The following is a 23,693-nucleotide window of genomic DNA, read 5'->3' as shown; positions in this document are numbered from 1 at the left end:
TTACAGGTGGCCTGTCTTAGGTCAGGGGTGTCCAACTCATTTTTGACGGTGGAACCATATAAATCTTTAACCGCCTCTTCATATCTACGTCTGAAACTTATGAACCCGTTTTGGAATCAGGCAGCACGGTGGATCAGCCGGTGAAGCGTTGGCCTCGCAGTTCGGAGGACCCGGGTTCGATCCCGGCCCCGCCTGTGTGGAGTTTGCATGTTCTCCCCGTGCCTGCGTGGCTTTTTCTCCGGGTGGGCACTCCGGTTTCCTCCCACACCCCAAAAACATGCAACATTCATTGGACACTCTAAACTGTTTGTCTCCATGTACCCGTCTATTAGCTGGCGACCGGTTCAGGGTGTACCCCGCCTCCTGCCCGTTAACAGCCGGGATAGGCTCCGGCACTCCCCGCGACCCTTGTGAGGATAAGCAGCAAAGAAAATGAATGGCTGGGTGATACGTATGATTTGCCTTTGCGGGCCACATAAAAATCACCCCGCGGGCCAGATCTGGCCCCCGGGCCTTGAGTTTGACACCCGTGTCTTACCTCAACCAGTTACCCCTCCCAGAACTGAACCATCATCATATAGACAAAATAGTATGCCACAACGAGGGCCATACAAAATGTAATAAAAAATATGATGCAATGAGAGAACAAATATTTAAGTAACAAGAAGATTTTCAGGTTTAAGGTTAATTCATGGTTTTAATATCATTTTTGCTGTTTTTTTTTTTTTTTGCTTGTTTTTTTTTTTCCCTCCCCACCAGAGTTGAATGATGAACAGGATCAGATCAGGTCGACTGTTTCGTGGTCTTTCTTTCCAGGAAAGCGTCTCTCGACCACTCCGCGTCGAGGTATTACACGCGACCGATATCCAAAAGTGTCCGTAAAGTCTCTCAGCTCTCAGGCCGGATGTTGTCCCAGACGCGGAGCACCTCCGGGCAGTCGCTGAGGGCTTCGATGAGCGCCGAAGCCGCCTCCAGCTGCTCCGGGTCCAGAGGCATCAGGACGCGGGGGACGAACTCGGAGCCGGCCGACGTCACCTTCGTCCCGAGCTGCTCGAGGGCTGTCCGGACCTTCCACGTGTCCGCGTTGTCACAAATAAACTAAGCGTTGGGGGGGGTGAAAAAAAATATGTCTTTGTAATCTTTTGTGATGATAAAGTAAGCGTTAGTTGTTTGTGTCGAACCTGCAGGAGGGGCGCGTCGTCCTCCTCGTCCTGCGTCTCCGCTACGTCCTCAGCGCCGGCCTCGATGGCCAGCTCCAGCGCTCGCTCGGATGTGACGTCCCGGCCCGGCACGACCACCACGCCCCTCCTGGTGAAGTTATGGCGGGCGCCCTCTGACAACATCCCCCTGTGGACGGGCGCAGAATCGCACCTTCTTGATGCAGGTACTTTTTTCAGAATTGTAGTCATCATTTTCGGCTGGATTTACCTACAATTCAGTTTTTGTTGACGCTATTAAAACAAAAGTAGTAATTTGCTGCCATCTGGTGGCACTTACAGGCAATTATAAATCTTTTTTTTTTTTTTAATTTTAGCAGGATGTTAAGTACAGCGTTGCCTCGGTTTCGTGAAAACAATCCGTTCCAGAAAACGGTTCGACAAGTGATCTGTTCGAAAACCGAATCGATGTTTCCCATTGCAACGAATGGAAAAAGAAATAATGCGTTTCAAGCCTAAAAAAAATGTGGCTTTTTAAAGCATTTTTTTAGCTTTTATTTATAACAAATAATATAAATACATTTATGGTTTAAATATTTTATATAGTAAAATAATTTAAGAAATACATGCTTTAGTAGTAGAGTACGCTAGGATGGGAGTGTATTGCCGTCTCTGTAGCGACTCGGCCCCCAGCCTTGTAAACTTTTTTTTTTCAGAATAACTTTAAACAAGCACCTTGCCTTCTTTGGAGCCATGATTGGGGGTTATTAGTCGTCGATCAGAAGAAAAACAGTCACTACCGGGACAAGTTTGAGTACAGAATCTGCGTTATACAGAATTACAAAAGTGTGCTGGTTGCGCCGCGCGCGTTACGTCATTTCCGTTTTTTTTTTTTTCGGGGGGCGTTCGAATTGACAATAACAAAACACGTCTTGGGTGGGTCAGATGCTTGCGCCTCGCCCAATATGTTATTTCCAGGTTTTGTCTTGGGTGTTCGAGTACCGACCGCATCAAAAACATCAGATCTGGCATTCGATCGCGATTGGGCACGTGGACTGTCTGGCGTTCCGATGAGTGTGTTTTTTTTTTTTTTTGTCCGGCCTGACCCGTTTCTACTGAGGATTCGCCGGACATCCTGCTGGCTGCGTGCGGTGTTTTCGGTCAGGACTTCGATGAGCAGAAGGCATCCGCCCGGTCCCCGAGCTTCAAACACGTGCCGCGACGCCGGCTTGGCCTTCTCCTGTCCGCCGAGCACATTTGAAAAATTTTGTTAACGGACGGATCGTTATGTCGTTCACGTGGGGTGGATTGGTACTTGGTTTTGGCAAGTATTCGAGTTTGCCCGAGCCTTTATGAGGATAGGCGTATGGCAGACGGATGGGTAAAATTGATTGACCCGTGATTGTCAACGCACCGCATTCTTGATTGCGGTCTCGATGGATGCTTTTGACACGTTCTTGTTCCTGCATTGCTCCAGGAGTTGGGCTAAATTGACGTTCATGTCCGGATTGGGTCCACCCTCTGCAAAGGAGGATTAGTCAGGTAAACAGAAATATGAAAAATACCTTTCTTTCTGTCTTGTTTTAAAAAAAGAACCAGTTCAGTCGTCCTCACCTTTCACAGCAATCTTTATCATCATGACAAACTTTGCAATCATTCGCCCCCTCGCCTCATCTTTAGGGCCTTTAATGTGTTTCACTTTGGACCACTTGTTGTGACCGGCGCAAAAGGCGGCGCTGAGGTGCACACCCCGAACAGGTGGACTCGTCCACACCCGATCCGCGGGTCGGAGGGTCCGGAGAAAACCGAGCACCACCCGCCCGGCCATTGCCTTTCACACACGCACACGCTAGCTGGATAGCTTGTTACTGACACCAGTCACATTGTTCTAACATTTCGCACAAACGCGCTGTCATCTACACTATGCTAACGTTTCCGGACAAAATGCACAGCAGAAGACTGCTTTTACTTTAAAAAAAAAAAAAAAAAAAAACTTACAAATTACACACTAGTGGCGTGACCATGTCCTTGTTGCTATCCCGTTACTTCCGGGTTATCGTGACCCCATTCGCAGCCCACTGCCGGGCTTCCGTAGTACGAAATACATGTGATATTCTCAACTATTGGTTAATTTTATTCATGGACATGTTTGATTATTTTTTTAAGCGATGTTTACACTAAATGTGGACATAAACCAACACAAAAGACCCAAAAAATCCGGGTCATTCTTCTACCTCAGGACACAAACTCCACCTATTTCCTGGTTCTCAGCCAATCAGCCCCACTCACCATAAGGCACGTGAATATTTGAAACTTAAATTGTTTTCAATAACTGTTGCTATCTCCTTACATTTTATCGGTGTGAAAGTAGATCTTTAATTTATGTATTTAAATTAATTGTTATTGACTCTCCTTATGCTTGCACCGTAGATTCGTATCTTCTCTTTCTAAATATTTTTAATGTGTTTTTCTTTGATGACTTCTAAAGAGGGTTCGTTGGCCCTTTTTTTTTGTCATTTTTTTTTCATTATTATTACTCTACGCCAGCGCAAAAAAAAAAAAAAAAAACAAAACACCATAATTTGTTCTACTTTAGACTTCTATTTGACTTCCTGGTTCTCCACCAATCAACTGTCACTCTCTCACTGTCTCGCTTATGGTGCCTTCAGCCACCTCCGGAATTTAGAGGCACAGCACTGGACATGAACTCATTAGTTTCAGCGTAAACGTGGACTTTTTACTTTTGAATTCTGCACTTGTATTGACTTTTGCGGCTCTCAGAAATGCTGTACCTTTTTTTTTTTTAATTAATCCCCATTTTGGATGATTTAACGTGTGAGAACTAGCTAGAATGATGACAATGAATGTGTTTTTTGGGGGTCCAAAACAACGCAAAAGTCACTCACGTTTGCCTTTTGTAAGTTAGACAAACATCAGCCTGGACCGTACTCTAGTTTCACCGATCCCCGTGAAATCTGATGGAAACACGGACAATAACACGCGGCGCGAAAAAGGCTGAAGAACTCGTGTTTTTACATTGAACAGGAAGTCAGCCATGTTGGATGTATTCATTGAACTTCTCCAAGTGAATTTACCCAACACAGTATAGTCATACTAGTGGTCGGGTAATGTGTCATAAATTTGATGATCATTTTGAGGATTTGATAGGGGGAAAAAGGACGCAAGGGCACATTCATATCTGCCGGCAGCTTTAATTGACGGGATAATGCTCGTCTGATATCCTTTCCAGGACGGTGAGCACCTAATATCCCCTTTGGCCTTTCTCCGAACACTCCAAAAAAAAGAAAAGAGCAGAAGGAGTCATCCTCCCATTGCTTTCCTCTCTCTCCTCCCCACAAGGTTGCGCGTTACTTTTGCCCTTTCTCCTCCTCGTTCCCCGTCATTGCGTCCGCCAAGCTGTCCACAGCAACATCGCCATCTGAACGATCATGGTGGACGAAAGAGACCCTGAACTCTAATTTTTATTATTATTATTATTTTTTAAATTGACAGATGACAGCAAAACCCTGCCGAGAGGAAAGGGGCCTCGGTGGGAGTTTGGGGATGATGAGCGGACGTGGTGAGGTTTCCCGCGGAAAACGGTACGACGCCCCGCTGAGTTTGCCGGAGTGAAAGCCGCGATGTCGCCCGCGCTCGGGCTCGCTCTCTGGGCTCTTCTTCTTCTTCTTCTTCTTTGCAGCGTTCTTCGTGCGACCGCACTGGTAAGCGTGCTCAGCCTTGATCCGTTTTGGGTGACTGACGTATTGATTATATTGCGCCATTGACCGGGCTGGGCTAAACAATTCCAAATTCCGGGTAGAGTCTTGTCCAGGCTTACGGCTTTATTTTGTATACAAATCAATTTTCCGCAGGCTTTCCATACTTACATTTGCCGTTGAAATTTCTGCTTTCAACTCTGTTTATATTTAAAAAAAAAAAAAAAAAGTTGATGAAAATAAATAACCTGTCACTGGGGCAGATTCATATATATATATATATATATATATATATATATATATATATATATAAAAAATACCACTCCCAATTGTAGGTCAAATATGTCACAGGGCTGTGTGAACTTTTTCCTTTTTCAAGAAGCATGGTGGCCTTTCAGCAGTGATTATGAAAAAAAAACGATGGAAGACATATTGGAGATTTCTGTATACATTGAAATTAATTTAATAAAATCCAAAACAGAGCAAACTGGCCCCCTTTTTATTAAAAAATAATAAATAATATTGGAAATATCTTTATATTTTTATATTATTTTATTTATATTTATAGTATATTTATTTATTTTATTTATTATTATATATTCATATTATTGTTATATATATATATATATATTTCTGTATATGTTCAAATGCATTTAATAAAATCCAAAACTGAGCAAACTGGCCCCTTTTTAATAAAAAAATAAATAATAATTGAAATATATTATGTTTTTATATTCTTTTATCTGTATTTGTTTAATATTATTTTTATATATTAATTGTATTTATTATTATATATGTATTTATTAAAAATATATATATATATATATATATTTACATATATTTTTTAATATATATATTTATAAATAATATAAATAAATACCTGGCCCTGGTAACTCAAAACGTTTGTTTCTCAAATCCGCTGTGACCGGCGAAATGAACGGAAATGCCGTTTATCCGTTCCAGCCTCCCCGAAAAACCCACCCGCCAGTTTTGTGTTTTGTTTTCATCAGGAAAGTCTGTCATATTTGCTTTTTAAAATTAAAAAGTAATGACATCATTAGATTAAATGACGTTGATTGGCCACCGTGGGCAGTCCAGTTCGGTCATTTACAACGACTGTAAGTGACTCGGTAAACTACAGCAGTATGAATGAAGTATATATTCCTTGATTATTGTTCTTTTGTCTGTCTACATGTGTTGATACACCGTTTGTGTGCATATATAGATTGCTTATAACGATGCTATTAGTCAGAACACTTGTGGCGATTTGCATCGTGTGTTAGCATTCAGCTCGTGTTTTTGTTACGTTTAATTTTGCAGTCAACATATTGTCTGTGAGCTTTTGTTTTTCTTTTTTTCTTTTCTTTTTTTTTTTTTTTTTTGGCTTAAACATCAATCTTCCGACTGCCACGAGACAAAGCGAGCATTTGATCAGTTAAGCCGCAATCTCCAGCATCAGGTGAGCCCGCTTTGCTCCAACCGTCTCCATTAGCCCCGGTGACAGCGCGGCCACCTTTCACCTCCCCGAAGTTCATCCCGCCGGGGGCGGCGGGGGGGGGGGGGGGGGGGGGTGGTCGATGCCGAACGTCGACGGCCGCTCGCTCGGCCTGAAAAATGAGCAGTTAAATAGCGAATGGGATTATGGCAAGGGGGCAAAGTGCTGCCGCGGACTTAATTGTTTTCTTTTTTATGCCATGTTGTCCTTTAGCGCAGACGGGTTGTCCTTTTTTGTTATGCAAATATAAAACAATTTTCCCCTTCTTGAATTCAAAATGAAATACTGGGGAACCTACAAAGAGGAAAGCTCCTAAAATCTTACTGTCGAGCATTCAAACTATATACAATCAAATTAAAAAGCTTGTAAAAAAAATTTAAGTGTAAAATTTTTTCCGATAAAATTACAACAATTTTCTTCCAACATTTGACATTTTTTCTTGAAAATTAGACCAACCCATGAAAGTATTTATCACCAAAATATTCTTGTAAAATGATTTAAAAATATCTCTCAAGAGGAAACGTCCTAAAATCTTACAGTCTACCATTCAAACTGTATACAATAGTTTAAAAAGCTTTAAAAAATTGATTCAAAAAATGTAAAATATATTTCCTATAAAATTACAACATTTTTCTTCCAACATTTTACATTATTTCTTGAAAATTAACTCATGAAGGTATTTTTCCTCCAAAATATTCTTGTAAAATTATTAAAAAAATACATGTCTCCCAAATATTATTTTTGAATTATTATCATTACTATTACGCAAATGTCCAACAATTTTCCCCTTCTTGAATTCAAATTGAAATATCGGCGAACCTACCAAGAGGAAAGGTCCTAAAATCTTAGTGTAGCATTCAAACTATATAAAATACAATTAGAAAGCTTGTAAAAATATTTGTTTTAAAAAGTGTACAATATTTTTCCTATAAAATTACATTTTTTACATTATTTCTTGAAAATGAATTCAGAAAAGTATGTTCCCTCCAAAATATTCTTGTAAAATAATAGTAAACCACATCTTTCACAAATATTATTTGTGAATTATTTTACATTGTTGTACATTTTCTTCACATGAAATATAATATAACTAAATTAATCTTGTAAAGATAATAGAAGATAAAAAAAGCGGCCTTTGTTCTTTTAATTTTTTTTTCTGTGTGCGGCCCTCGGAGGGCAAAGGTCATCCTACCTCATTCGCAGTACGCAAATTAGACGTCAAACGGTACTTTGAAGGTTCCGCTTCTTCTTCTTCTTCTTTTTCTTCTTCTTCTTCTTCTTCTTCTTCTTCTTCTTCTTCCCGGAATCCCCCCGCTCGAGGCTCACCGGCGATTTGTTCCACTCCTCCGAACGTCCGTATTGACTCGGGCCGAGCGTTCCCCTTCTCTGAAAACAAATGCTACCCGGTCAGCATTCCGAGCGAGGTCCAAATTCACCTACCGGCGGTTTATTTTCGCGGAAACGTGTCGGTTGGGCTCCCCCGACCGTTTTCTTTTCGCGTCGCCGTGACGTCGGAACATGTGTTTAAATACGCGATTGAGGTATTTAGAGAAAAAATACGACGTTTTATGGCGACTCCTCGCTGGTGGATGTGCAAATATCGAAACCTGTGAAGCAACAACATCACGTACTTAATAAAATAAAAAAATAAAAAAAAAAGTGAAATTGTTGCAACACTTTTATGTGCAGCTCTTTTATGTTTTATGTTGTTTTTTTTTTGTTTTTGTTTTTTTTCTCGCTCTGTTTCGGGCCGTCGTGAGACGCGCCCAAAAGCACAAAGGCCCCACTTGTGCGGGACGCCGGCGGGCTCTCCCGCCACGCCATCGGCGAAGGCGAAGGCCCCGTCCGGCCCCGGGTTGGCGGCGCATCATCGCATACCGCGTCCTCGCGCAAATATTTCACAACACCGTGAAGGCGGCGCGTCAAAATCCTCCGCAACAGTTGACGGATTGTCCCAGTTGGGGCGAATGTGGCGCGGAGGATTGCAATTTCTGCCGCCGTGGCCATTGGTCGGTGGTGGGAAGTTACCTGGAGTAGTTTGTTTGTGTACCTGACGTGTACAAGGGGTATATACAAAGTGTACACACCCCTGTTCAAATCCCGTAAATGATAAAAAAAAATTCAAAACCTTTAACACCTTTAGTGTTTTATTACCTTGTAATAACTCAGTCGATCTTTTCCAGAGAAGTAAAAATAAACAAAGGGACGTAGTGTTGCAAAAGTATGCACACCCCCATAACAGGGATGCGGCTGTGCTCAGACTTTACCAGTCACACTGAAACTTACTTCCGTGTGAGGAAACGTGTTGCAGTCCGATGAAACCAAGATTGATTTTTTCTTAAATGCGTAATTCCGAAAGGAACGCTGCTCATCCCCAAAACAAATTCAGTTCTGTTCTTCAGATGGAAGTGGGGCGGCACGCTGGGTCAGCTGGAAAGCGTTGGCCTCACAGTTCTGAGGACCCGGGTTCAATCCCAGCCTCGCCTTTGTTGAGTTTGCATGTTCTCCCCGTGCCTGCGTGGGTTTCCTGCGGGCACTCCGGTTTCCTCCCACATCCAAAAAAACACACGACATTAATTGGACACTCTAAATTGTCCCTAGGTGTGATTGTTAGTGCGATTGGTTGTCTGTCTCGATGTGCCTTGCAATTGGCTGGCGACCAGTTCAGGGTCTACCCTGCCTCTTGCCTGTTGACAGCTGGCATAGGCTCCAGCACTCCCCGCGACCCTTGTGAGGATAAGCGGCAAAGAAAATTGATGAATTGAGAGATGGAAGTGGGGCCTTCGAGAAGGCAGGACAAATTATTGATGAAGCAAAGGACCGAAGTTAGGATATGCCATAAATACTTTCAAAATAGCAGGACAAAAATTAAATTTATATACAGTATTGCTTGTCCATCCAGGCATCCGTTTTTTTAGCCGCTTATCCTCAGAAGGGTCGTGGGAACTATTGCTGTCGTGCTCTCTCTATATCACATAATAGAGACTAAATGTTATGAGAAGAGCTGGAATATTACGAAAATAAAGCCTAACAAGTGGTGTCCGAGCTTGAATGGCGCTTTGTGCAAGACACACACACACACACACACACGCGCATACACACACACACACACACACACACACACACACACACATGCGGACACACACTGCCAGAAATTCCCTGAATTCCCCTTACAAATGCCAATAGGGAACTATTTTATGTAGCGTTTTTTTTTTTTTTTTTTTTGTCCCTGTGCAGCCACACATATTGCACATACCATAAACCGCTACTGGTAATATACGTTCTCATCATGTCCTCGCAATCGAACAGCCAACTAATTTGCTCTCACACCCCCAACATGATAGGTGGACTCCGACGATGTCATCACGCGTGACGAGCAGATCTTCGTGCTGATTGGCGCGCACGCCAAGTGCGAAAAGAGCATCAAGTCGCAAATGGCCCTCGTCCAAGGTCTGTTTGCACTTTGTCGTCGTGGCTTTCGTGTTACACGTTGAGTTTTTCCCATTCCTCACTGCGGATGACCGAAACGCGTCGACCGGTTGCATTTACTTGGAAACGTACTCCGGGCGCGGAGAAAGCCAAAAGGCATAATTGGAAACGGTTATTATTGCAGCCAGGATTTATCGGCGCACTGATATGAGACAAGCGAACGCGGGCCAAGGGAAGCCGAGACAAAGGCCGAGCGCTTCTCATTCACGGCGTGACGCAAATGCAGATGAGCCCGAAGATTGCCGCAACAGCTTCGTCCCTAAAAATCATCCGGATGACTAATCGATGAAATAAAGAACAATGACAAACAACCGTGTTAAATGAAACGGATCAAAAAATAATGAGAAGAAAATTTCCATTACAGCTATTACAGTGTTGGACGTCTTGAGTTTACAATATTTATATGTGACACCGCTATGTACAGTCATTAAAAAAAAGTACAAAAAAATTATTAAGATCATTTGGGATGTAACAATAGACATCCTGTTTTTATTTAAATTTTATTTTGGATGATATTTTTATTTCAACCTTCAGCTTTTGTTTTATTGTAATTTATTTGTCGTGAGTAATTATGTACAGTCATAAAAAAGTCAAAACAAATCTTAAGATAATTTTGAAATAATTTCGGATGTAACAATAGACTTTCTGTTTTCATTTAAATTTCATTTTGGATGATATTTTTATATCAACCTTTTTTTTATTGTCATTTATTTGTAGTGAGTAATTATATAATTTACAATATAAATCTGGAGATATTTCATATTCCATTCATATTTTAAAAATAATGACATTTGATTTTATATTTTACAATATTTATGGTGAGTAATTATAGGAATGACAGCACAAATTTTTAATTATTTTTTCAAACTGTTTGGGAAAGTTTCCTCTTTTATTTTTCAGGTTTTCATTTCACATTGTATTCCATTCTGTTTTTAATTTTAGATTTCATTTTAGAAATCGGATTTATAGTGAGTAATGAAAACAAAAATGTAAAGATAACTTTTTTTTAATGGCGGGAGATTAATGGGTTAATTGAATTTTATGACAGGTTAATATTTTATTTTACATTTCATATTTCATGGGTAATTTTATTCAGTTTTATTAATTGTGACTATAATACAAATCCAAAGATCATTTTCAAAGAGTTTAGTGGGTAAGAACAGAGTAGCTAATTTATTTTTAATTCAATTAAATATTTTTTAATTAGATTTAATTTATTTTTGATTGTAGTCATTGGCAGATGCAAACATTTGTTATTATTTTGGAATTGTTTGGGATCTGCGGCGCGCAGAAGGCGACTGCCTGCCCGAGTGGGACGGGATCATCTGCTGGCCCAGGAGCGGGTCCGGCCAACTGGTGTCAGTCCTGTGCCCCGAGTACATCTACGACTTCAACCACGCCGGTAGGAGAGCGGGCGTTTACGGTATATACACGACGTCACACGAGACGCTTGGACATTGCGATGCCGTTCCCAGGTCGGGCTTACCGCCACTGCGACGCGTCGGGTCACTGGGAGCGGGTGTCCGTCATCAACCGGACGTGGGCAAACTACAGCGAGTGCACCGCCTACTTGTCGGCCAGTTACAGAACCCAAGAAGAGGTGCGACGAGGGTAGAAAGTCGAACAAAAAATCCTTCTTGGGCTTGAAGCTGCAATGTGTCCGTTTGCCTCGTAGAAGGTGTTTGAACGCCTGCACCTGATGTACACCGTCGGATACTCCATCTCCCTGGCGTCTCTCCTGGTGGCCGTCTTCATCCTCTGCTACTTCAAGTGAGAAACCGATGACGTGTCCGTATTTGTCAGCAAAGAACCGGCAAAAACAGTTCGTCTTCGTGGAACGGGAAAAGTCAAAGTCCGCTACCCCAAGTCTTAACTTTGGGTACGCAAATGTGATTCAGTTTTGCACTAAAAACCAGTGATCGATCTTAACTCTAAAGAAGGAAGAAAAAAAAAAACACTGCAAGATTCAAAATTTGACGTGCGCCTTATATATTTGTCAGAAAAAAATAGTTGCATATTGTCACAAAAAGTTGTGCATTTTTACCTTTTTTTTTTTAGAGAGACAATTTTCTTTATTTTTGCTAAAATGTTGGCATTTTAATGTTCCATTATTTTTTAATTAAAAAAATCATTTTATTATACATTTCCGAGAAAAAAATAGAGAAACATAAAAAAATAATGTACAAAAATAAACAAAATATTAAAATAATAAATAAATAGATACAATCTTTTAAAGAAACAAATATTTTAAAGAAAAAAGTCTGATTTATGGGGGGAAAAGACAATTTTCAAGATAATGCTACTGTTAATGTTCCATCATTTTTTAATTAAAAATGTTTTATATTTTCAAGAAAAAATAGGCAAGCATAAAAAAATAATCCACAAAAATAAACAAAATATTAAAATCATAAATAATTAAATAAATTGATAAATAAAACATTTTAAAGAAAAAAGTCTGATTTATGGGGGGACAATTTTAAAGATAAATTTAGATAAAGACTGTATCCTTTTTTATGAACAATTTTTTGGGGGGAAAATTAGCTATTTTTGAGAAAACCCTTTTGCTTAGCCATAAGAAGTCCTTGAATTTTGTTGAAGAAGATCTTGAATATTTGCTGCCCCCCCCCCACCCCCCTCCTCAGGCGCCTCCACTGCACACGCAACTACATCCACGTGCACCTGTTCACCTCCTTCATATGCCGGGCGGTCAGCATCTTCGTGAAGGACGCCGTGCTCTACTCGGCGTCGGCCGACGCCGGCGAAGGGGAAGCCGCGCTTGCGGGACCCAAGCGGCACATGGTAAAACCGCACTAGTCGACCCACGTTCACGCCATTTTTGTTTTAGGGAGGAAAAAGTACAAAAATGAATTGGAATTCAGTATCTGGGACTGTTGTTTTAGGCTTTGATGTATTCTAACACTTCACTTTGTCCTCGTGTGTGCGTGCGCTGAGGCCGGCTGCAAAGCGGCCGTCACGTTTTTCCTGTACTTCCTGGCGACCAATCATTACTGGATCTTGGTGGAGGGCCTTTATCTGCACAGCCTCATCTTCATGGCCTTCCTCTCCGACAAGAACTACCTGTGGGCGCTCACCGTCATGGGCTGGGGTAAGCAAACTAGACGGTGGGGGGGGGGGGGGGGGGGGTCGCGCGCATAACACCGATTTATCACGGTTCTTCTCATCGTAGGCGTTCCCGCTTTGTTTGTGTCCATTTGGGTCAGCGTGCGGGCGTCGCTGGCAAACACGCAGTGAGTCAACACAATGGCGAGAACTGAAATACAGTTTGAGATAACGCGTTTGTTTCCGTAGATGTTGGGACATCAGTGCCGGGAACCTGAAGTGGATTTACCAAGTTCCCATTCTGGCGGCCATTGTTGTAGGGAAAACACACTTCAGCAAATTGATTTATTAATGAAGCATGCAATATGTAACGCTTGTTGTTTCTTCCTGCAGGTGAATTTCCTGCTCTTTGTCAACATCATACGCGTGTTGGCCTCCAAATTATGGGAGACCAAAACCGGGAAACTGGATCCTCGGCAACAATACCGGTAAGAGCGTCTCTCTCTCTCTCTCTCTCTCTCTAGCTTTAACCTCCCCCTAGCGAGATGCTACATGTAAAGCCGACCCCCGCAGAAAGCTCCTCAAGTCCACACTGGTGCTCATGCCCCTGTTCGGGGTCCACTACATGGTCTTCATGGCGCTGCCTTACACCGAAGTATCCGGGCTGCTGTGGCAGGTGCAGATGCACTACGAGATGTTCTTCAACTCATCGCAGGTCGGGCGGAATCGCACGTGACGCTCTTCGCTGCGACGGCCGAGGCCGATTTGTGTTTTGATCGCCAATCTGATGTGTTTTAGGGCTTTTTCGTGGCTTTCATCTACTGCTTCTGCAACGGCGAGGTAATGTCGTGGCCACTCCGCGGCAGTCTCAACTCTTCTTATTGCTATATGGCGGGAGGGGCATGTCAAGACAATGCAGCGATCTGATTGGCTATTATTGTACGAAGTTGGAAAGTTCCATTGGAAGACGAGATGCCCAAAATACCGTCATTATCTCATTATTTCTGGAAAAGGTTTTCAAAATGATTTATCTTCCCTTTATATTTTTTTTTGTTGCGCAAAACCTGGCATTTGATCAGGGGTGTGTTGACTTATTAGACCCAACGCATGTGGAGCGAAACTGTACTGTAATACATGACTTATGACTCGCTTAACCCAAGAGATGACCGGGCAGGTCGACCTGCGTGAAATTTAGCGGGGACTCGACGTGACTCGCTTAATATTTGCGACAGAAACTTGCGACTAGCTTGAAATGTGAAGCTTCGGACTTGACATTTACTTCTGACGAGAATATTTGTGAGCTCATATTTGCTCGCCGACATCTCGCTTCCAGGTGCAGGCGGAGATGAAGAAGGCGTGGCTGAGGAGAAGCCTCGCACTGGACCTGAAACAAAAAGCCAGGATCACCAGCAGCAACGGCGGGGGCAGCTGCTACTACGGCGGCATGATGTCCCACGCCACCACCACGCACAGCGTCTGCACGTCCGCCGCCAATCACCGGGCGTTCCCCCTCGCCGGAGGGGTGGTCGGCTACGGCAGCGGCGGAGCGGGGCTCAGGCCGCCCCGCCAGGCCGCCCTCCATCCTCAAAGCGCTCTGCCGAGATACACGGCCGGCGAATGTGAGGCGAGGAGGCCGGGAGGGGCCGGGACCGGGGGCGTCTTTGCGAGGCATGCGAGAGGTAGCAAGAAACACGATGATGCTAAAGGTTCTCCGGCAGAGGCGCCCGCAGAAGGTGATCCAGACACTTCTTTGTCTGTAAAAGAGCTCGAAACTGTCTTGTAAATATTTGAATATCGTTTGGTCAACTTCTTACTTGACGGACAGAGAACATAGATACCACCTGCACAATTTAATAACAACTCATACGTCGTTGCTTTGAGATACAAGTGTCCGGACTATTAAGTATTTCTAGATACAAGCTGTCGTTCAGATGATTTGTATGGCGCCAGTGAATGCAACTCAAATCCAAAAGTGAGCATGTAGCTTTGCTCGAGTCCACTTAGCTTCACGCTAACTTCGCAACATTCCTTGACGTCCGCAATCCGCGGCTCATTGTACTGCGACTTACTGAACAACTGTGACCGTCACCTTCTACGTGATACTCCCCCCTGGGGGGGGTGGCAAGAAGCGCACACACCAGAAGGAGCAACACAATGTCCGTTGAACTGAAGCATAAAAATATGAGAAAAAAAAATAGTTCTTTGCATTCTATTTAATTATTTAACTACTGTACGTTTTTATAAAGTGTAAGAGTCATAGAGTTATACATTTCTTTTATGGAACAGACTATCGTCATTTCCATTCACGTCAATGGGGAAAGATGATTTAAGTGGAATGGCAGATGAGTGAGTGGATCAATTATTACAAAACCTCAACTTGGATTGACATTTTATTTTTGTTATCCATCCAATTTGTTGTGACTAAAGGTACTCCTTGTCCTGTCTTGATGGATTGTGCATACGTTTGTCATGACGTGGACATTTTCTCTCATATCTGCCGCTTGGCCGCTCATTTGAAGCAAGTCGTTGAGCTTTGGTGAGGTGCACTTACCTGTGTGGGGGAAAATACAGCATTGTCTCGCTCCAGTTTTTATTTATTGCTCTTATTTCAAATTGTACGCTCTGTCGTTCTTCCACGTTCAGCGCACCGGTGGTTTTCGAACTTTCAACATCAAAACGTCCGCGGTCCAATTTCAACGTAACAAGACAAGAAGTCAACACGTCTGGTGACTTTGCTAAATGCGATCATTCCTTCTCAACAGTCTGCTGCGGTCAGACACGTCTAGACGGGTCGGGCGCTCGTCGTTTTTCTCTATTTACTCGTCGGTCCTGACAGACCCCCCCCCCACCCCCCATCCCCCAGGGGGCCCACGCGGATGCCTTTTGGCCCCCCGCGCGATCGCCCTCATTTTCCCCGGAGCCAGCCTCACCTTTCCACTTTTATCGTTTCGCGACGCCCTCCTGAATTTCACACAGGTCGCTCAGCCCCTGCCTCGCACAACGAACAGTACCTGAGCCTGCGCCGGCGTTCGCGTGAATCTTCTATTTTCATACAATAGGCAGGCTGTCTGTTCATCTTTTTTCCCGGGTTGTGGACCGCAGAATCGCAACCCAACTGACGGCGAAAGGAAGTCGGACTACAACCTGTTAACTAATCAGAGGGCACACTGTAGACCACAGGTGTCAAAGTCAAGGTCCGGGGGGCCAGATCCGGCCCGCCGCACGATTTCATGTGGCCCGCGAAGGCAAATCATCAGTTTCAAAATCTGTGATCCTTGTGAAAATATGTCCCAACATTTCAAATTGTCATATATCTATTCATTTTCTTTGCCGCTTATCCTCACAAGGGTCACGGGGAGGAGGCAGGATGTACCCTGAACTGGTTGCCAGCCAATCGCAGTTGTCATATACCATAAATGATAATGTTGAGGTATTATCAGAATTTTTGTGTACCAAACATGGTTGAAAAACCCATTACGCTTGATTTCTGATTCCAAAACTAGTTCATAAATTTCACGTGTAAACCTAACGAGGCAATTTATAACGGCCCTCTGAGGGAAATCATGACTACAACGTGGCCCGCGACAATAATGAGTTTGACACCCCCGCTGTAGACAAACAATCGTTCGCGTTCGTTGGTTTATAGTCTGGTTTTGGAATTTGTGAGGAAGCCAAAGGACTCGGATAAAACTCGCACCAGCACAAAGAGACAGCATTCAAACCCCACGCGGGAAGGCCAGGGATTCAAACGGGGGACCTTTTTGACCGTGAGGCAGATATGCTAACCGCTGGACTGAGACAACATACATTATCCTCATATGTAAATTTTTTCAGATACACAAGGTAGGTCAAAGGTAGCTTTACGCTTTCATTTACTCTGACTTTCCTTACAATGACAAAATATTTGTATGAAAATCATAGAAAGTGGATTGAAATGAAAATTGAACAGGAATGAAGGCAAAAAAAGACAAGCAAAGGGAGGAAGGGATGCGAAATGTGGAAATGATGGAATATGGGGGGGGGGTGGCGAAGAAAATGATGAAAATAAAAGTAGGTCTGAGGTGGAAGGAAGGAAACCCTTTAAAAATATACGTAATGCCATATACATGTGTAGATCTATACTTGTATGTGACAAAATATTAATAAAAAAAAACATTGATTCATATCATTAAGGTAAAAGCATGCGTGCATGTTGTTTTTCCGCGTTGTCATCGTCGCGTCATACTGACGTCACTAAACAAGGGGCGGGCAGAAGGTGACGTAGAGGGAGGTGCACAGCTCGATGCCCAGCACCGGCTCTGTTGGCGACATTAATAATAAAAGAAGAAAGCAGGAATTGAACGCGGACACGCGACTCCTGCGCCCCACTCCGCGTGTTTTCCCTCCGTCCTGTGGATGAGGCGGACCGGTGTCGGGAAGGGAGGGGTCCTTCCATAGCGGGAGGGGGGGGGGGTGGAGGCTGCCGGATGGAGCCCGGCTGCTGCGTGGCCATGGGCGAAGTGTCGAAGAGAGCATCCGGTCGGAATGTGGCGGTGGAGAGGAGGAACCTCATCACCGTCTGCAGGTCAGTCCTACTTGACGCCAATACTGCGTACCTCCAAGCGGGCATTTATTTACGTCACAAGTCGCTTCACTCCTGACCTCAGATGACATCATCTCATTCCAAGCCTCTATTTAGTGACAGCTCTGTGTTAACATAATTATATGCCAGAGAAAGGATTAAAAAAAAAAAAAATTAGCAGTGTCATCTTCCATTGACCCTCTCCCATCCCCTGATGGTGTGGTTGCCATGACGACAACCTTCCAGGGGCAGGCACCTTGCGGACTCATAAGGTCCACTTATGCGAACCCTTTTTGTCCATTTGGCGTTCCCATAAGTTCTTATTTTTATGGTTGAAGCTCTCATCGGTTGTGTTTGTTTTCGTGTCTGACCTTTAAGTCTCCCTTTTATTATTTTATATGTTAACATCAGGGGGTCCATTGGCAGTTTCTAATATTATTATTAATATAAATATTACATTATTATTGTTTTCTAACAGCCTTGCCACACATTTTGCTTAAATATAATCTGTCACTCAAAGCGGGTCATTGATGCGATAACACGTAATACCACCCCGCAACTACAGGGGCGATAGTGAGTCCTAAATGTGAGTTAACTGGCAGATAGTGAATTAGATAAAATAACACATGGCGTATCCTTATTTGGGTCACGTGCTTGATAATATAGTAGGTCATGTGACTCACCGAAATGGCGGCGCCCGTGAAAATTCGTATTTGGCGATAAAAATCTCAAAACACCATTAAATTGTCGGATTAACTTCAATTTTTCAAGGTACAGTACATATGAACTATCGGATTAAGGCTTTTTATTGTTTAGTGGAGTATTCCTTTTAAAAAAATAAGACATTGTGTTTATTTTCATTATAAGAACCACCAAGTCATGGCCTGCTCTGTACATTGTCTACTGAATGACGCATTGATGCCTTTGGAACAATGGAGGGTTTGATCATCGCCCTGTGGTGGGATGAATGCAAAAAAAAACCAAAATGTAAATGAGTGTTTTTGTGGAGCTCAAGCGTGATTTAGCAGTTAGCTCTGCCTATAACCAATCATGTACATCATCAATAGAGGTGTGTCACATAGGAGTCATCTAATTGAGCTGTTCAGTAAAACGTGACTATGCTTCCTGCTGAATGCTCTCCAGAAACGTTTTTCTGAGAAGGATGACATCAGCACGGATTGGGCGGGGCAACATCAGGTCCATGACAAATTTGATGTAAAGGCTATGATCTAATAAGATAAAAGGAGATAACGGCAGCGCACAATAGCTCCGTGCATAAATCTGCCTTTACAAAGATAGTCAGAGAGGTCTCCATTTAACAATTTTTATTATTGTGCCCTGACGTCCACTGCATCATACTGATGTGTTTCTACAACTATATAATACAAAAGTCCCGTATTTCAAGTCATTTTGTGACTCCTTCCTGTGCCTCACCGCAGGTTTTCGGTGAAGACCCTCCTCGAGAAATACACGGCCGAGCCCATCGATGACTCATCCGAGGAGTTCATCAACTTTGCGGCCATCCTGGAGCACATTCTCAGCCACTGTTTTAAAGGTGACCCACAGTTTAACCTTAAAAGCGCCGCAACATCGTGCAAAAGAGGAACAATATATGTGCATAAAAAACAAAGAGGATTGAATTGCCTTTAGATTTGAATACTTAATGTGTACTGGTTTGGCTGTTCATTTCACTGAGAAAATGAAATGAAATTTTTTTTACATAAAGGCTCCGGTAGCTGGTTCGACGGCCAGAGGAGTTTCTGGGACTACATTCGACTGGCTTGCGCCAAACTGCCCAACAGCTGCATTAGCAGCATCGAGAGTATGGAGAACATCAGCCCCTCGCGGGCAAAAGTAAGTCTGAGGATAGTATCGTCTTGAAAATATATATAGTTTTAATTCTGACATGTTAGAATATTCTGGATTCTTTGACTGATCCCTTCAGGGGCGAGCCTGGATCAGGGTTGCCCTTATGGAGAAGAGGTTGTCAGAATATATAGCTACGGCCTTAAGGGACACAAGAACAACAAGGTGAGAGGCCAAAGTTGTTGTTTTTTTTCAATAATGGCGTCTCGAGTGCAATATTTTGTGTCTGCAGGCGCTTTTACGCAGAAGGAGCAATCATGCTAAGAGAAGAAGCCAGCGTGCTAACTGGGATGCTCATAGGCCTCGGAGCCATAGACTTTAGGTGACCTTCATTCTGAACATTACGAGCACCAAACCTGTTATATTCCCTTTTCTTATCTATATGTTATCCATTTTTTACAGTTTTTGTCTAAAAGGGGAAGCCTTGGACGGAAAATCCTCCGCAGTTATCGATTACACACCATATTTGAAATTCACACAAAGGTATTGTCTACATCGAGAGACATTTTAAATCATTCACCCCACGAAATGGGCATTTTTTTCCCCTCTAGCAATTAGTTTTGTTTTAAAGAAAAACTCACAATTTATACGCGATGTATCCCGAGCTCCCCGCCACTTTCTGTCCCAGCTACGACTACGTGAGCGACGACGACGACCGGCAGAGTGTCGACAGCAGCACGAGCGATGACAGCATCCCCGAGCACCCTTACGTACCGCTGGTCGCGGACGAGGAGAGCTGGAGCACAAAGTGTCGCAAGATGGAGCAGAGGTTCAAGATTGTTCATGCTCAGAAGGTCTGTGAGCTTCTTTTTTTTTAATGTACGCGTGACAGGAGCATAATAGAAGGACAAAAAAAAAATCATGATGAACGACAACATGAGCCAAAATTTGTAAGGGGTTGAAGTTGAATTGGCGTGGGGGTGTGTTGTCAGGGTTACTTGGAGGAGCTGGTGCGGCTGCGAGAGTCCCAGCTGAAGAACACGGAGGCGGAGAACAAGCGACTGAAGGCCCGGCTGGATGAGCTGCAAGGGCAAAGTCAGCAGGAGAGGAAAGAGCTGGAGACCGTCGTCCTCGAGCTTCAGGAGCAACTGTGAGTGGAAGCAAATATACTCATCCATCCAGCCGTTTTCTTTGCCGCTTATCCTCAGGAGGGTTGCGGCGAGTCGCCTATCCCAGCTGTCAACGGGCAGGAGGAGGTGGGGGACACCCTGAACTGGTTGCCAGCCAATTGCAGGGCACGTAGAGACAAACAGACGAACTCGCAATCACACCTAGGGGCAATTTTAGAGTTTTTGTTTTTGGGAAGTGGGAGGAAACCCGAGTGCCCGGAGAAAACCCACGCAGGCACAGGAAGAACATGCAAACACAGGCGGGGCCGGGATCGAACCCGGGTCCTCAGAACTGTGAGGCCAACGCTTTACCAGCGGATCCACCGTGCCGCCCACTGTACTCATTGTTTACAATAATAACAATCATAATCCTCATCATCATCATCATCATTCTGGAAGTAAATTAGTGCCACCAGGATTTGAATTTGAAATGTGAAATCATGACATTTTTCTATAGTTGCTACAATTTGCTGTATTGAAATTCAACTGGCTATATTTTGGTGTCTAAAATTGATCGTCTGTGCCAGCAGGCAGGGTTACTACAGGTCAGAACCGAACAGCCAGCCAATCGCAGTTACGCTTTCTCAGTCACGTGATGTCACATACTAAGAAAGCGTAACTGGATTGGCTGGCTGTTCGATTTCAACCTGAAGTAACCCTGCCCGGTGGCACAAACGGGGAATTTTAGACAGCGAATTGTAGCAACTATCGAAAATGTGATCACTTTACATTTCAAATTCAGATCCCGCTTTCTGTGGCTTTTCAAATTCAAATCCCCGGTGGCACTAATTTACTTCCATACATCATCATCACTTAAACAGTTCATTTTATCTATAAGTGCCTTTCAAGCCACTGTTTTCGTTTTCTTTTTTTGTATGCGAGTTGCATCGACATGTTCTGATATTGTCGCCTCTTGCGTTTAACAGAACCTGTTTGATTCCGTGCGACACTAGCCACTTGGCCAAGGACCTGACCATCCCGTTGGTGAACCAGTGGCCTCTGCGCGAGCCGTATGACAGTCAAGACCACGTCAAGCTCCTCCGCAGGTTGTGTTTATGCATAAATAATATGCATATGCGAGGGTCCACTGCAAAGCTCTTTTCACCGTGTTTAATATGACCTTGTTTGGTCTTAAACACACTTTTTGCTGATGCTCAGGAGGAGTTTCCCCAGCACGGAGCTGCTGTCTGTGGAGATCAGCCTGGACTCAGACCCTCTCAGGCCCGAGGGGAAGCAGAACGGAGGCGCCTGGTGCACAGGTGAATGACAACACGGTTCTCCTTTAAAGAAAAAAACAACAATAAGAGCTAAAAGATTTTTCTTGCATCCAGAAAAGGACTACACCCCTTCCCTGATGGGACTTTGTGGCTCCTTGGGCTCCTTTCCAAGCTGCAAGTCCCTATCGAGCCTCAAGTCCAGTGAGTGCCTGGTCAACATCAGCACAGAGAACAGTCCTGCCCTCTCTCCCAGCTTGGGGCCACCAAAACCTGCACGACTGTCCGCTTTCCAGACACCCAAAGACAATTCAGTGTGAAACAAAAGGTCATCATAACACATCTTCAACTTTCATCCATTTTTTTTTCCCCCCGCCTGTACTTCTCTTGACTTACGCCATTTTTTTATGTGTTTGCGAAAGAGTAGCGGGACTTTCCAAGAAAAAAAAAAACGTCTGCGTTACTGGCAGATGGCCTTCTTCTCGCTGACTATTGTCAGCTTGGCCCTGTTGTCGTTTCAATGTCACTGTTTTATCACTCAGCGCATCATTTCATCCTGACGGTTGCGTTATCGGAGCAGACGAGTTCGTAACGGCAAGAGAAACAAACGCGCTGTTTCCTAGCTGCTCTTAAAGTTCCTGTAAAGTGAATTTGTTTCTGGATACATGATGCGTATTTGGGGATAATTGCTACAAACGTGTGCTAAGACTGAGAACTATGTAGTACTCAATTGTGGAAGTACGGTGTTAAACAGTTTTGCAAACTTTTAGGGCTCAGTTTTAAAATGGCACCACTTGACGCGCTTTGGAGTCTGGCCCGAGTCATTGCTTCCTCGCTGTGTACTGTAAAAACTTTAAGCACCTTTGTTCGCATCAGCATGTATCTGGCGCAGTTTGGATGCGCATATAGCTAGCTAGTTGTACCCACACCCCAGAAATGCATCTTCCCTCCGGATAGTGTGCTGACGTAGCCGTTTTAGAGTGCCTTGTTGGCGGCCACGACTGCATGCACGTCACACAGAGGATGTCGGAAGAGAGGATGTAATATTTTGATAATATTTTTAAAAATCTGACTTCACAGCCAGCCTATGCGGCCTCATGTGGCCGCTTAGAGCGGCTGAATTGTAGATAAGTGAGTACCGTGATTCCCGGCCTACAGAGCGCACCTGTTTATAAGCCTCGGTACACAGAAAGAGTTTAACGCTAGCGCTAGCGTTAAACTATTTCTGTGTACCGAGGCTTATAACCAGGTGCGCTAACGCTGGCGCCGCACTAACGCTAGCGCCGCATCACCGCATAAACCGCAGGGTTGAAACCGTGTGGGGAAAAAAGTCGCGGTTTGTAGGCCGGAAATTACAGTATACATGTAGTCGGGGATGGCAGACGTATGGACAGGGCCTTTGGACTGGTGTGGCCGCTTTCGAGCGAGTGCCTTGTTGTCGCGGCATGGATAAGCCCCACAATTACCTGGTGGCAGCCGGATACGCGCAAGCCACAAGTTCATGATTTTAATCATTTGAATTTTGCACTTCTATTCGATGCACTCTCCATTTTGGTTTGTCAAATTTCCGTGACATTTATTTCACTTTACAGGGACTTTAATGCTCGACTGCAGTGACGTCTAACAAAAAGATGATGATACTTTCTTGCAAGTGTAGATGTTGCCAAATCAAATGGTTAGATTTTTGGGATAGGACATATTAGCTTCAAGCTTAACGAGGTTCTTCGAGGCATTACAGCGCAAACAGACAAATGCAAAGTACATCACGACTATGCAGGATGAATGTTACCATTGTCGTTTTCAACCAACCGTGCGCGTCGCTGAGAAACAACCCGTTTACACTCTGTCCTTATTATTTGACCTGTGAACTGCTCTCTGTAGATGACCCATTTGTTTCTTCGCATCAGGTAGAGTTCTGTAACCTTTGCAAAGCAAGCCCTGTGCTATATTGTGTTATTTAAATGAAATAAACCTGCAATTTTTTTTTTTTTTTACATATTCAGTGAATTTGCATGTTTAATGCTAA

At 43.7% G+C, this 23,693-nt stretch overlaps 3 protein-coding genes across 6 annotated transcripts; 2 read left to right on the top strand and 1 right to left on the bottom strand.

Annotated features, from left to right (window-relative positions):
* Positions 1–694: 694 nt before the first annotated feature.
* Positions 695–3,361, bottom strand: LOC133495282 (translational activator of cytochrome c oxidase 1). Its single transcript, XM_061809735.1, has 5 exons — positions 2,772–3,361; positions 2,572–2,678; positions 2,264–2,397; positions 1,182–1,347; positions 695–1,098 (listed from the first exon to the last, which is right to left on the bottom strand). The coding sequence occupies exons 1-5, from the start codon at positions 2,983–2,985 to the stop codon at positions 889–891; spliced, it is 831 nt and encodes a 276-aa protein (XP_061665719.1). The 5' UTR covers positions 2,986–3,361; the 3' UTR covers positions 695–888.
* pth3r (parathyroid hormone 3 receptor) lies at positions 1,265–15,473 on the top strand. Of its 4 annotated transcripts, none has more exons than XM_061809723.1 (14): positions 2,590–2,699; positions 4,671–4,879; positions 9,713–9,818; positions 11,149–11,259; positions 11,333–11,457; positions 11,533–11,627; positions 12,500–12,656; positions 12,810–12,963; positions 13,045–13,105; positions 13,167–13,233; positions 13,311–13,405; positions 13,491–13,632; positions 13,716–13,757; positions 14,251–15,473. In XM_061809723.1, the coding sequence occupies exons 2-14, from the start codon at positions 4,799–4,801 to the stop codon at positions 14,698–14,700; spliced, it is 1,686 nt and encodes a 561-aa protein (XP_061665707.1). In that variant the 5' UTR covers positions 2,590–2,699; positions 4,671–4,798; the 3' UTR covers positions 14,701–15,473. The 4 variants fall into 4 exon arrangements, with proteins under 4 accessions (XP_061665709.1, XP_061665710.1, XP_061665707.1 ...); XM_061809724.1 differs by lacking the exon at positions 2,590–2,699 and adding an exon at positions 3,959–4,074; XM_061809725.1 differs by lacking the exons at positions 2,590–2,699; positions 4,671–4,879 and adding an exon at positions 1,265–1,384.
* Positions 15,474–17,347: 1,874 nt separating this feature from the next.
* LOC133495279 (RUN domain-containing protein 3A-like) lies at positions 17,348–23,659 on the top strand. The gene is made up of 11 exons (XM_061809728.1): positions 17,348–17,481; positions 18,918–19,033; positions 19,205–19,332; positions 19,424–19,509; positions 19,577–19,666; positions 19,747–19,827; positions 19,973–20,138; positions 20,277–20,434; positions 21,380–21,499; positions 21,612–21,712; positions 21,785–23,659. Exons 1-11 carry the CDS (start codon positions 17,384–17,386, stop codon positions 21,985–21,987), a joined length of 1,347 nt encoding a protein of 448 aa, XP_061665712.1. The 5' UTR covers positions 17,348–17,383; the 3' UTR covers positions 21,988–23,659.
* The last annotated feature ends 34 nt before the right edge of the window (positions 23,660–23,693 follow it).

The sequence above is a fragment of the Syngnathoides biaculeatus genome, chromosome 22 (assembly GCF_019802595.1).
Source record: "Syngnathoides biaculeatus isolate LvHL_M chromosome 22, ASM1980259v1, whole genome shotgun sequence".
Taxonomy (NCBI): domain Eukaryota; kingdom Metazoa; phylum Chordata; class Actinopteri; order Syngnathiformes; family Syngnathidae; genus Syngnathoides; species Syngnathoides biaculeatus.
The sequence above is the reverse complement of the archived record's forward strand: the minus strand, read 5'-3'. Positions and strand labels throughout refer to the sequence as shown.